At 40.8% G+C, this 13,500-nt stretch overlaps 1 protein-coding gene across 1 annotated transcript in view; it reads left to right on the top strand.

Moving 5' to 3' along the window:
* The first annotated feature begins 2,447 nt into the window (after positions 1–2,447).
* The window catches only part of SRPK1 (SRSF protein kinase 1), a 79,855-nt gene continuing 68,802 nt past the window's right edge, over positions 2,448–13,500 (top strand). Inside the window, 2 exon segments of the mRNA XM_059400126.1 lie at positions 2,448–2,538; positions 2,541–3,063. Of these exon segments, the coding sequence (XP_059256109.1) occupies positions 2,463–2,538; positions 2,541–3,063 (599 nt within the window). The 5' untranslated portion in view covers positions 2,448–2,462.

Raw genomic sequence — 13,500 nt, 5'->3', positions numbered from 1 at the left:
TGAGAGAAAGGGGAAAAAAACAAAAAAGGTCTGAGAAATGGTCAATTGAGGGAACTCAATCCAGTGAACTTGATAATGACTCTGGAAAAATTCTCGAATGAGTTATTAAACAATAAGCTCTTAGGGAAAGAAGCAGTGATCACTCAAAGCCAGAATAGGTATGAAGAATTCATGCCAATTTAAGCTTATTTCCTTCTTTTTTTTTTAAAGATTTTATTTATTTGATAGACAGAGATTACATGTAGGCAGAGAGGCAGGCAGGGAGAGAGGAGGAAGCAGGCTCCCTGCTGAGCAGAGAGCCAGATGTGGGGCTGGATCCCAGGACCCTGAGACCATGAGCTGAGCCGAAGGCAGAGGCTTTAACCCACTGAGCCACCCAGGCGCCCCAAACTTATTTCCTTCTTAATGAATCTGCAGTATCGCATTTGGGTTATTAGCACAGTTTCACGTTGTCCGGCTCAGTGTTTTCTCCCTCTCGTCCAGAACTTTCTCATAAACTGCACATCATTTATTCTTTGATCAGACAAATATTTAAGCACCTCCTAGGTGCTGGATACTATGCTAGGCACTAAGGATACCTCAAGAAAAATCCAAACAGGATTCCTACCTTCATAGAGTTTACCTTCTTGTGGAGAGTACTTTGCCAATTCTGGGATTTCTTATCAGCCACCACAGCTCTCCTGTCTTTTCTAAATCACTGGAGGTTTTCCTGAGCTAGCAGAACCCTCACTGTCTGCCCCAACTCTCCCTTTGTTCTTAAGTAGAGTGGAGAGGAAACTGGGATGCAGTTTTCCTTGGCCAACAAGGTGCTATCCTCTTTTGCAATATGTCCAGAAATGCTATCATTCAGGTTCCATGCAATAGATATTAATTACCTAAATTTCAAATTCAGCCAACCTGCATTTCTGGCATCACGTTCCACTGGATCCACTTCAGTCATTACCAGCCCCGCCCCCACCCTTACGTTTCCAAATCTGTGCCTTTTTGCTCAACTGATTTTCTCATGCAGGAATGCCTAATGTCTTTCTCCACCTACGGAAACCCTACACATTTCCCAAGATCCAGTTCAAAAGCTGCCTCCTCCCCTGGCTGAATTTGATTACTTATTTTGCTCAATAAAATCCCGCCCAAGCCCTCATGCTTCACTTGTGTAGTACTATTACACTTTCATCTTCCTTTCTCAGTCAGTTAATTACTTGTCTGTCTTCCCCCATAGAGTCTAACTTCTTCTAGGGCAAGGGTCTTCAAAGCTTACCCACTGTCCAGCTTTAGTACTTTACAACAGAGGTTGGCAAACTAATACCTGAGCCAAGAATGATTGAAATAGTTGAAAAAGATTAACAGAAGAATAGTATTTTATGACATGTGAAAATTACATGAAATGCAAATTTCAGGGACCATAAACAAAGTTTATTGGAACACAGCCCCTGTTTTCTATTTTCCATTTGAACTCCAGGGGCAGATTTGAAGAGCTGAGAGAGATCTTAATGGCCCACAAGCCTTAATGTTTACTATATGGCCCTTTACAGAAAATCTTTGCTAACCTTGCCTTACAATATGGGTTTGCTGATGGAATCACTGGATCAGGACCCCCAAAATTGGGGGCACATCCCTCCAACTTTCAGTTTCTTAGTGGAGGTAATATTTTGCTTTTAAGCTGTCATAAATATCAAATGAAATAATGCACTTAGAAAAGTATAAACACATGCTACAACTATATTTATCATGTACTAAAAAGATGATAAAGTGGTAAAATGAGAAAACACTGATTTTATTCTTCCCCTTCCTTCCTTTAGAGCCTTCATATAAACGTGAAACTTTAAGAGAAAATTCAGTTTTAAGGTTTCACGTTTTAAAAATTTATTTATTTAAGGTCTTCACTTTTAGAATGAAGGTAAGTTCACAGGCTCCTTCTTTCCAGGCACTTTTTGGTGCTGCTCCAGCTTTCTTTTCTCACTTGTAATCTCGCCCGCTCTCATTTTCTTTCTATAGTATCTGAACTGAACCTCACAAGAGTTCAGTAAAGAAACTGGGACACGCCTGATTAAGTCCATTCTACAGACCAGGAAACTGAGGCGGACTCCAGTGGGCTGCAGAGCACCGACTCACCACCACCCAGGGAACCCTCAAAGCCACGCTCTTCTCCTTTCCTCAGGGGCAACCGCCCTGCGGAGAGAACGAACCTGACCCCGCCAGGCTTCCAAGCTGGTTCTCAGCACCTCTTTAGCATTCACACTCGGCGTTCTTTCCTCCTCCCAGCCCCCGATTCTATAGATCCCCCCCCTCTCCTGGCAAGCAGGTGGTAGGCTCCGCGCTCAACGCGCAGGCGCGCGCCGTCGTGGGGCGGGGGCGGGGGCGGGACCTGGGGGGCGGGGTGTGCGCGGGCTTGGTTTTGGGCCGCGGCGGGAGCGGGAGTCACCGCCACTCGAGTGCGCAGGCGCCTGGCGGTTACCGGTCTCGCCATGGAGCGGAAAGGTGAGCGGTGGAGCGGCCTCCGCCACGAGGGGCAACGGCCGGCGGGGCGAGGCCCGAGTCAGCACTGGAGCTTCGCCTAACCGCCGCAGTCCGGTCCCCGGGCGTGCGGCGCCCCCCCTCTGAGGTGGCGCCGCCCCTCACCCCCCGCCTCTGGGCTGCGGGTCCGCGCCCCTCAGCCGGGGCGTCCTTCCGCGCCGGCAGTCATCGCCCCTTGTTCCCCGCCAGGCCGACCCGCGCCTTGGGGCAGCTGCAGGGCCGGGCTCTCGGCGAACCAGATAGACCCCCGCCCGCCGGCCCCCTGACCCGGCCCGAGCCCCCGCCGGCGCACCCCGCCTGGGCGCTCCTCTGCGCCCCGTGGGCCGCCCGCCGCCCGGCCGGCCGCCTCGCCCAAGCCGCGGCGCTCGCCCCAGAGCCGCCCCTCAGGCGGGCCCCGCACCCGGGCCTCGCGCCCCTGCTGGGTCTCCACCCTCACCTTGGTTGCCTCCTTTCCTCCACATTCGCCCTTCATCCATCCCTCTCTCCTGCAGTGCTTGCGCTCCAGGCCCGAAAGAAAAGGACCAAGGCCAAGAAGGACAAAGCCCAAAGGAAGTGAGTCTTGTACCCCAACATCCCATTCTTTGGATTTCCTCCCGCACCTCCTTTCCTCTGGTTTCACCTCTTGAACGTGCGCCGCGTTTGGGCACCGCGCGGCCCCGGCCACATGGCCTCGGAGTGGCCTTGGAGGGTCGCACTCAATGAACCCTGTGGAACCGAGCCGATGTTGCTGAGGGCCAGGCCTGGGTCTTAGCAGCCCCGGACCTGCTGGAAAGGGCTGTTGGAGGAGGACCAGAGCCCGCCCGGTGCCTTAGCTCACCAACTCCGGAGAGGAGGCACGGCTCCCCGAGTTTGGGCCTCCCGGCGGAGCTGGTTGATCAGTATCAGTTCGTGGACTGTTGGTTTCTTCCGTACCTGCTTCCCCGAGTCTTAACTGGACTCCTACGTCTGCACCGTAGGCCGAAAGGGAGTTCTTAAATGAATTTTCCGCATTTGGGTCTGCCAGCCACACGCTCTAGCTTACCGAGGAGGGCACGGAGCTTTCCCCTGGGTTAGCCAACTTCCTGAGCCTGCTCGGCGCATCGCCGGCCCTGCAGCGTGCGGGCAGACCACTGTGTATACAACCGGCTTCTCTTACCGCTCCTCTCCTCTTAAAACCTCAAGTCCTCGCCCTCAGTGCACATTGCCTTCTGGAGTGGGCCTAACAGTAGTGACGGGTGTCGGCGAGGCTGGTTTGGTGTGTAAAGTGCCGCATGTCCGGGTTTATCAGCAGGATGCATAACCGTGGTTTAGCGCCACTGTGGGAAACACAAAAGTTGGTCCCATCTTAGAAACGCCCAGTAGAGGGCTTCTGCCAGTGAGGCTTAGCCGAAAGAACTTTTAGCTGGGGCTGACGTTTAATTGCCCGGTGTCTTGGAAGTTGTCTTTTAGGCAGTTTGTGTTGAGAAAAATAAATGCATTATTTTCTTGACACTTTTCCATTTACTTGATCTTATGTGGAGTTGCGTACAGCTTCATTCTTCTTGAGCTGATGAAGCGAGCATTTCTGAGGTTTTCCTGGGTTACCTTTCTGAACGATACTGCCAGATGTGGTGTGTGTCTCTGTGGTTTTTGGTGGCTCCCGGATGTTTGAGAAGAGCACATAATGACTTCTATCAATAGAGCTAAAGTGGTAGGTGACCTCACCTCTTGTTCCATTTCTATCAACTGTCTTATGAAATTTTTTATTTCGTAAAGTGCTTGGTAACCTACACATTTAAATATGAGTTTATCTACATGTGTTTGTTTGACTCTTGATTATCCATGTGTGGATCATTTCAAAACCAGTTTTTAATCCCACATTGGCTTAATGGAAGCAGCAGAGGAGCTAACCTGGTTCTTGTCTGCAGTGGGAATTTAAATGTTACTCTTTTTTTTTTGTATGTGCCTTAGTTTTGTTAGTCCCTGTGGAGATGTTGAGATGTGTTATAAAACGTTATCTTTTCTGCTGATGTGGGGAGATGATAATTTTACTATGTACTGTACTGTTTAGAAAAGATCTGTCCTCTCTCCACATAGAAATTAATTTTGTATCAACCTGAGTAGCCTATAATTTGGGAGGAAAGTATAGATGGGTGTATTTATTTATTTATTTATTTATTTATTTTTAAGTAGTTTCCACACCTAGTGTCAGGCTTGAACTCACCACCCTGAGATGAAAAGTCACGTGCTCTACGGACTGAGCCAACCAGGCACCCTGATCATATATTTTTATTTAATTTTTTAAATTTTATTTATTTTTAAAGATTTTATTTATTTATTTGACAGAGAGAGCACAAGCATGAGGAGCAGGAGAGGGAGAAGCAGGTCCCCCTCCAAGCAGGGAACCTGATGTGGGGCTCCATCCCAGAACCCTGGGATCATGATCTGAGTTCAAGGCAGTTGCTTAACCACCTGAGCCACCCAGGCACCCCTGGATTATATATTTTTAGTACCAGATATTCATTACTTTGGATTATCTATTTAGACCATGTGCTTTATTTCTAAAGCCGAATGTATGTGCTTTGGATTATCTGTTACTCCTTAACTCACTCGTGTATAATTTGTTATTTGTATACTTGCACAAAAGCAGTTAAATAGCATAGCAGTTATTTTACTGACTATTTGATCTTGTACAGCTTTAACTCCTGAACTTTAATGTAAATGAGCCTTCATTTACTTACAGTTTTAAAGATACTTTTTTTTAAATTTTTTTTTTTAAAGATTTTATTTAGCTATTTGACAGAGATCACAAGTAGCAGAGAGAAAGGGAAGCAGGCTCCCTGCCAAGCAGAGAGCTCAACTTACTGGCTCAATCCCAGGACCCCGGGATTATGACCTGAGCCACCCAGGGGCCCCAAAGATGCTTTATTTTTGTTTTTGTTTTCAGTTAATAGTTTTTCTTGACAATTTTAATTTTTTGTTTGTTTGTTTCTTCAGACTTCTTTTAAGTAGCTGAAATGTCTAATTAACTTGGTTAGAGTACTGTGTCAGAAGTTCAAGCCCCACCTGACTCCCGTAACTGGACTCTGCTCCATGATTCCTGACTGCACTCCTGATTTCCAGTTGTTTTGCAAAGGCAAACTGCTAGTTACCAGATTCGTCAGGGAGAAGGTCTGAGGAAGAAGCATGACATAAGGTTCGCCTGGATGGCTCAGTGGGTTAAGCCCCTGCCTTTGGCTTAGGTCATGATCTCAGGGGCCTGAGATGGAGCCCTGCATTGGACTCTGCTCAGCAGGGAGCCTGCTACCCTCCCCCCCCACTCTCTGCCTGCCTCTCTGCCTACTTGTGATCTCTGTCTGTCAAATAAATAAAGTTTAAAAAAAAATTCATTTTTATTTTTATTTATTTTTTAATTTTTTTAAAGGTTTTATTTATTCATTTGACAGACAGAGATCACAAGTAGGCAGAGAGAGAGAGAGGAGGAAGCAGGCCCCCTGCTGAGCAGAGAGCCCCGATGCGGGACTCGATCCCGGGACCCCGAGATCATGACCCGAGCCGAAGGCAGCGGCTTAACCCACTGAGCCACCCAGGCGCCCCTAAAAAAATTTTTTTAAAGAAGGATGACATAAAATTTGGTCTTTGGAAAAAGAAAAATTTGATCTTTGGAGTGAGTCAAATCTGGTTTGAATTGCAATTTTGCCACTTAAAGCAATCTGACTTTGGATAATTTAATTAAGGCTATGGTCTTATATATTGTTATGACTAGTAGCTGAGTCATGATGAAAACTGATTAAGAATTTACAAAAATTGGGGCGCCTGGGTGGCTCAGTGGGTTGAGCCGCTGCCTTCGGCTCAGGTCATGATCTCAGAGTCCTGGGATCGAGTCCCGCATCGGGCTCTCTGCTCAGCGGAGAGCCTGCTTCCCTCTCTCTCTCTCTGCCTGCCTCTCCATCTACTTGTGATTTCTCTCTGTCAAATAAATAAATAAAAATCTTAAAAAAAAAAAATAAAAAAAAATAAAAAAGAATTTACAAAAATTAAGTATTTAAGTGAAAAATTTTAGAGACTTTTGGAAGTACAGGTGGGAAGGATTTCAGTCTCCTAATTTTTGTAGATGTTAAAACTAGAACCTACATAACATGAAATAATATTCCATGGAGCTGGAGCTGGTTGTAGCAGAGTCAAAACTGGGATCCAGGGCTCCTGCCTTCCAGCTCAGTGCTCTCTAGCATGTGTTTCCTTCAGGTTGACTTTAGAGATTTTTAGTTGTTATTTGAAGAATTTTGCCTCCATTTCACTTTCTCAGACATTGTATTCTTATTTACTAATATTAACTAGTGGATGATAATCTCTGTTTTACTTTACAGATAAAGAAATTAAGATTTTTCCATATTACTCCCATAGAAAAGTGTAAAGCCAGGATTCAACCCTGGGTCTCATGGATCCCAAAGCCCTTGGTACTAACCATTGCTGTCTCTCAAGTGACAGTTCCTTCTGATGTGTCTGAGGGACAGACAAGGTAGAAACTGAGCAAACTTGGGCTTCTAAATAAGGTACCTCCAGGATGCCTGGGTTAAAGTTTAAGCACCTACTGGCTCATGGATATATTTCTAAAAGGGCACAATTTTCTGTCTTTGGTCATTCAAGTTTTTTTGGTAATTTCAATGTATATATCAATAGGTGTGTGCCTTTATCTGTTTGTCATAAGCTTTTATAATGTAACACCCTTTATGTTTGCTTTTGACATTATTTCTTATGAAACATGATTCCAGAATGGATTTCATATTTAATAATTTTGTTGCTTAGCTTAGGAAGTTAGTTGGGACAGTAGTTTTTACTTTCTTTGAAGTTAAAGAACTTTATGAATTTAGTAGTCAAATTACTTGCACTGGAAAAGTGATTTTTGCTTGTTTTAGCACTCACTGATCAATGCAGTTAAAGGAGAGACAGCTTTATTTCCTAGTTTTCCAAAAGATTTAATTGTTACATTGAAAATTTAGAAGAAAAGATAGTGGAAAATTTCTAACATTTTTATTCAGTAGAGAATAGAGTACATAAACTTGAAACATTTTTTTTTAAATGGTTGGATGCTTTTTACACTTTACAATGTACCTTGGAAATTGATTCTGTATCACTTCCTTATAGTGTAGCCTTACTATTTTTTTAAAGTCTGCCTTTTTTCACTAAGGCTTAGAAATGGTTCAGTATCAGGACACCTGGGTGGCTTAGCTAGTTAAGCATCCGATTCTTGATCTCAATTCAGTTCTTGCAGGTCTTGTTCTCATGGTGGTGATTTCAAGCCCTACATTGGGCTTCATGCTGGGCATGAGACCTAGTTTAAAAAAAAAAAAAGAAAACAGAAGAAATGAATCCGTATTAGGGCACAGTTGAGTAGCTTCATCTAGCATTCCATCATTCCATTAATTGGTTGTATCATAATTTATTTTAGCTCTTATTAAGCAATATATACACATGTATTTATTTCCTATTAAGCATATCTAAATATACATCCAAAAATGGAATCATGAGTATACTTTTCCCTAGCTAGCATTATCATGCATGTTTTTCATAACACTAAATATTCCATATCCTTTTCATTGTTCTAGTGTATGTTTCCAGTTTTTCACAATTCACAGCTAAAATAAATAAGTTTTTGGATCACAACCATTGCTCACATCAGTGATTATTTACTTAGGATAAATTCTTGGAAGTTATATTACTGGTATGTAGATTTTAAAGGTTTTTAAATTTGGGGTGCGTGAGTGGCTCAGTCAGTTAAGCGTCTGCCTTTGGCTCAGGTCATGATCTCAGGGTTCTGGGATGAACCCCCACATCCTTGGGCTCCCTGCTCAGTGGGAAGTCTGCTTCTCCCTCTCACCCTCACCCTGTGCTCGTGCCTGCACTCACTTGCTCTCAAATGAATAAATAAATATAAATAAATAAAGGTTTTTGCATTCTTGTTGTCAACAGAGTTTTCTCCAGAAACATTAAATAGTTTAATTAGGAATTAACTAATTGAATTTTCATATTCAATTCAAATTCAATTCAATTTGTATTTAAGAAAAAACAAGTAATTTTTTAACCTTCCAATATCCTAGCAGTTTTCCATCCTCTGGTACATCAGTGAAAGAAAAACCTCTTTGGGGCGCCTGGGTGGCTCAGTGGGTTAAGCCGCTGCCTTCGGCTCAGGTCATGACTCGGGGTCCTGGGACAGAGAATAAACAGTGAACATAGTAAGTACCTTATGTGGTGTGTTAGGCAGTTAGTTGGAAAAGTAGAAGAAGATAAGGGGAATTGAGGAGTGGGGATGGCGGTGCAGTTTTAAATAGGGTGATTGAAGCCATATTGAGAAGACGGGAGTGAAGGAGGACTGCTCCAGACAGTGTTGGAACTGGGAATATTCTTGCACATCCTGCTTGTGCACCAGAACTGGACAGTGTTACTTAAAAAGCTTCCCAAATTTGGTAATCTGTCATTTTAATTTTTTTTTGTTAATTTATAATCTATATACCTATGGATTGGTAATCTATAATTTTAATTTCTTTTGTTACCAATAAGGTCAGCCATTTGTGGGATGTATTTATTGGCCCCTTCCATTCTTTTACCCATTTTTATATTGGGTTATAGATCATTTTTGTGATATTAAGAGCTATTTATTAAGAATATACCATTGTCATGTGGCAGATTTATATTTCTCAAGCCTTTCTAATTTCATTTATAATGTGTTCTTGACATAAATTGATTTTTTAAAAATGTGGCAAGCCTGTCTTCTCCTTTGCTTTTTATCTTTGAAATTTTCAATGTCAATTGTCATCTTTAAAAAAGTTTTATGTTTGTGATTCCATTAAAGTGTGTGGTTGCAAAATTGCATTTCTAGAATTACAGTTGTCAGAAATACTTTCTTGTCTCTTTTCTTCCTCAGTAAGTTTATATTATGTTAGTAAATTTTGTTTATATGCCTTTCTGCTACAGTGAGGCCCAGAGGCTTGCCAGATTATTGTATTCCTTTAGATTACTTGAAATCAGTAACTTATGGAGGTGCTAAAGTGGTAGGTACTTAGGAACTCCTTTTTCAAAAATGAAGACAAGACAGGCTGGTCAACTAGATTCAGTTTTTAATAAATTTTCTAGACCTGGCAAGATAATAACCCCCCCCCCCATCTTAGGGAGACTTATTGCTCCATGCTCCCCAGATCTTCTCGGTCATTAATGCTAATTTAGGAACTAGTTTTATTCTTATATTGTCTAAAGTATTATTGTAATGCTTATCTCACTGTAACTGAATTAATTCCAAGTAAGTAAGAAAATTCAGATGGCCAAGAGGTTTTTTTGAATTCTTCATTTCCAGTACAAGGCAAATAATGATTTAGCTAAGGAGAGATAGATAACTGGATGTATTTATAATCTTGGGGGCTTTTTCATTGAATTTGAGATGCTATCATTTTTAAATTACACCATCTTATATTTATCACGTTGAAAAAAACTACCAGTTAAACACACCATTCACTGTAAGACATGTCTTGATTTCAAAGATGTGGGAATGTTAGGAGACCTGTTTGTGTTTGAATTTGTGAACTGCTGTAATTCCAGTGATGTGTGGAATTGGGAGCACTTTTCTTTTTAAAAGCTTTATTGTGGGAAATTTCAAATTTATATGAAAGAGAAAATGGCAAAATAAACTTTTGTGTATCAGTCTCAACTTCAGCAGTTATCAGCTATGGCTAATGTTTCATTTTATTTCCTGCTTCTGCTCCCCTCCATCTTTTTTTAAAGCAAACTGCAGACATCATATCATTATGTAAGATATAGACTCTTAATTTTCTAAACAGGGCTACAATACTATTATCATACTTAAAATTTTTTGAACCAAGGACTTTATTGGTTAATTTTAAGTTTGTTTAAATCAGGATTCATAAAATCATTATATTGCTATTGTTTGAGAAGTCTTTCTGTTCTTTTTATCTGTTGGTTCTTCAGGGTTTTTTTTTTTTCCCCTGCAAATTTGATTTTGCTAGACTGCTTCGTAGGTGGTGTTGTACACTTCTACCAGGTGATACCTGCTGTCTGATGAACTTTTTGTGATGTTAGCAGCCACTGGTCATTGCCTAGATCCATCTTATTTAGGGTTGCAAAGTGGTAATAGTCTGTTCTTTAATTTATTAATTATATTGTTCTACAAAGAAAAACTTTACCTTGTCTCTTTGGTTACCCAGAGAAACACTTCGTATATGTAAGACATGGATAAATACTTTCCAATTTTCATATAATAAATTAGATTCCCAGCATCCTCCAAAATGACCAAGAAAGATTTATTTTAATATAAACTCATAGATTTAAACATTTGTGTTTCAGTTCATTGTATTGGATTTTTTTTTTTTTTTTTTTGCTGGTACAGCTTTATGGAGGTATAATTTATATATGAAATTTGCCTGTTTAATGTGTATAATTCAGTGGTTTTTAGTATGGTTCACAGAGTTGTACAACCATCACCATGATCAAATAAGATTGAAACGTTTTCATCACCCCAAATAGAAACCCTTTACCCATTAGCAGTCACTCCTCATTACCCCACAACAGTACCCTACCTCCAATCCTAGGCAATGACTAATCCTCTTTTTTGCCTATCTGGACATTTCATATAAAGGGAAGCATATAATAAGTGGTCTTTTGTGACTGGCTTCTTTATCTTAGCATAATATTTTCAATATTTATGGCTTTTGTAGCATGTATAGTCTTTTTTTTTTTTAATTTTATTTATTTATTTGACAGAGAGAGAGAACACAAGCTGGGGGAGCAGCAGACAGAGGGAGAGGGAGGGGGGAGAAGCAGACTCCTTGCTGAGCAGAGAGCATGATGTGGAACTTGATCTCAGCACCCCGGGATCATGACCTGAACTGAAGACAGATGCCCAGCGACTGAGCCACCAGGTGCCCCTGTATAGTCATTTTTATTGATTGCCCCATCTTTGGTCAGTTGGAGTCCCTTTGAGATGGCCTGGCCCCAAAGTCCATTTGACTTAATCTGAAGCATCTTTTATAGCTTTTTTTGCTATCGGGTATGACAATTTGTCTAGAATTATCTTGTGCATTTTCTGCCCAAATCAGGAAATAGGCCTTTCTCTAAGAAGCTTTTTCATGGGAAATGGCATTTCAAAATCACAATCTAGGCGCTTAAAGTGTTTATTCCTACTGAGTTAGTCATTGTTTCTAGGCCTTGCCTGTGATTGAAGCTAGGAAATAAGTTTTTTTTTTCTTTTTAAAAAAATTCATGAGTTCATGTTATACTTAAAAATCGAATTAAATGACCCAAGGTCTTTTTCTTAGCCTTCTTTGATTTTACATCTCCCATCTCCTCTCTCCCACACTGGAAACCCCTTATTCTCAACAGCACCAAATGATTACTTGTTTTCCTTTTCCCACAGTATAAATAAAGAGTCACAGAATGACAATGCCAATACTACCACCAATATATGATTATTAAAGAAAGCTAATGATTTTTTGTTGTTTTTAAACCTTAGGATGTATTTCCCTATGGATGTAGAGTCAAATTACTGAGTTTTAAAGTTACTTGGGCCAGTTCCTTGCTGTGTAATTATGTTACCACCTGGTTAACACAGCTTCATTTGTCATTTTGCTCTCATTTTATAGCATCTTTGGTGTTTTTTAAGATTCCAAATCTTATAGCATTTGAGTCACCTGTGTTTTTAATTTAAAATGAATATTGTATGTAATTTGTGATTGTGTTGATTTATTTTTGGGATGTGGCTTATAAAACATACTCTGAATAAGCCAAAAGGGAAGAGTGGTTATTAGAATGTGTGGAGTAGACCTCCTTCTTTGTATCTGAAGAAGAAACGACTTCTTAGCTCTCCTTCATTGTCCTGTGAGAAGATGAGTCCAGTGTAATCAGAGCTTCAGATTTTTCAGGAGACCCTAGAAATCTTTGTTTTCCTGTGATTCTCCAGATTATTTTGATTTTTTTTTTTCTTTTTCAACCATTGTAAACAAAAGTTTAGGGCCAGGACTTGCCTTACAGTCTGCAGTTTGTCATCTCTGCCACAGAGTCTGAACAGGGTGAGGGTTAGGTATTTATAGCCTAATTAATTAGCTTAATACTATATCAAGTACCCTTTCCTAAAGTTACAGTAAACACAGTTGTGGAAGAGCTCTGTAGTTCTGTGTACTTCTTATTGGAGAATGTACTTTGGGAATTTCGGAAAAAAACATGAGATCAGCTATGAAGACTGGCGTATCCAGTTTTTCAACTCTTTTGACAAAGAATGATTTCAGAAAGTTATCGGAAGCCACAAAATAAATATACTTTGTTCATTTTCAGTGAAGTATAGTAGTACTGTTCATAAAAGTCAGTTGGCAGGAGCTAGATAAATAAAAATCATGTTCGTTTGTACCATGGCGAACCTTCAGTTGTATAGATAAAGATTAAAGTCAAGGGTAATTTGTTGCTATTGGGTAGTAAGTTCATTGGTGGCCTAAAGGCCTTGGACAATATGGATGAGTATTTTAGGATAGCTTATCAAGAAGTTTGAGAACATTTAATACATGTGTTTTTTAAGGACTTTTTTTTTCTTAAGTAATTTCTACACCCAACATGTGGCTCAAACTTAGAACCCTGAGATCAGGAGTCACATACCACACCAACTGAGCCAGCCAGTTGCCCCTTAATACGTATTTTTAATTACCATGTAAGAATTATCACAAATAGTGATGAACAGACATCAATATCATGAAGTTTGGCGTTGATAGGTACCATGAGTCACATTGATGACCTTTGTATTTGATTTACTCAAATTCTAAATTCTTTGTTTTGAGTGGCTAGGTGTTTTTTAAAAAGGCTACCAGTACTTTCAGGGTGAATTTGTGAACTTTTGTTTCCTAAAATACTAAGGTAATCTTATTTTGTAACTGATTATAAATGTAGTTTGTAGCAACTGTATCTTCTCATTCACTTTGCTTTTAATTATGGTGCTGCTTCAGTTTGTGAATATTCTTGAATGTCCTTCTAACCAAGGAA

The sequence above is a fragment of the Mustela nigripes genome, chromosome 5 (assembly GCF_022355385.1).
Source record: "Mustela nigripes isolate SB6536 chromosome 5, MUSNIG.SB6536, whole genome shotgun sequence".
NCBI classification, from domain to species: domain Eukaryota; kingdom Metazoa; phylum Chordata; class Mammalia; order Carnivora; family Mustelidae; genus Mustela; species Mustela nigripes.
Note: the sequence above shows the minus strand (reverse complement) of the source record. Positions and strands in the feature narration are given on the sequence as shown.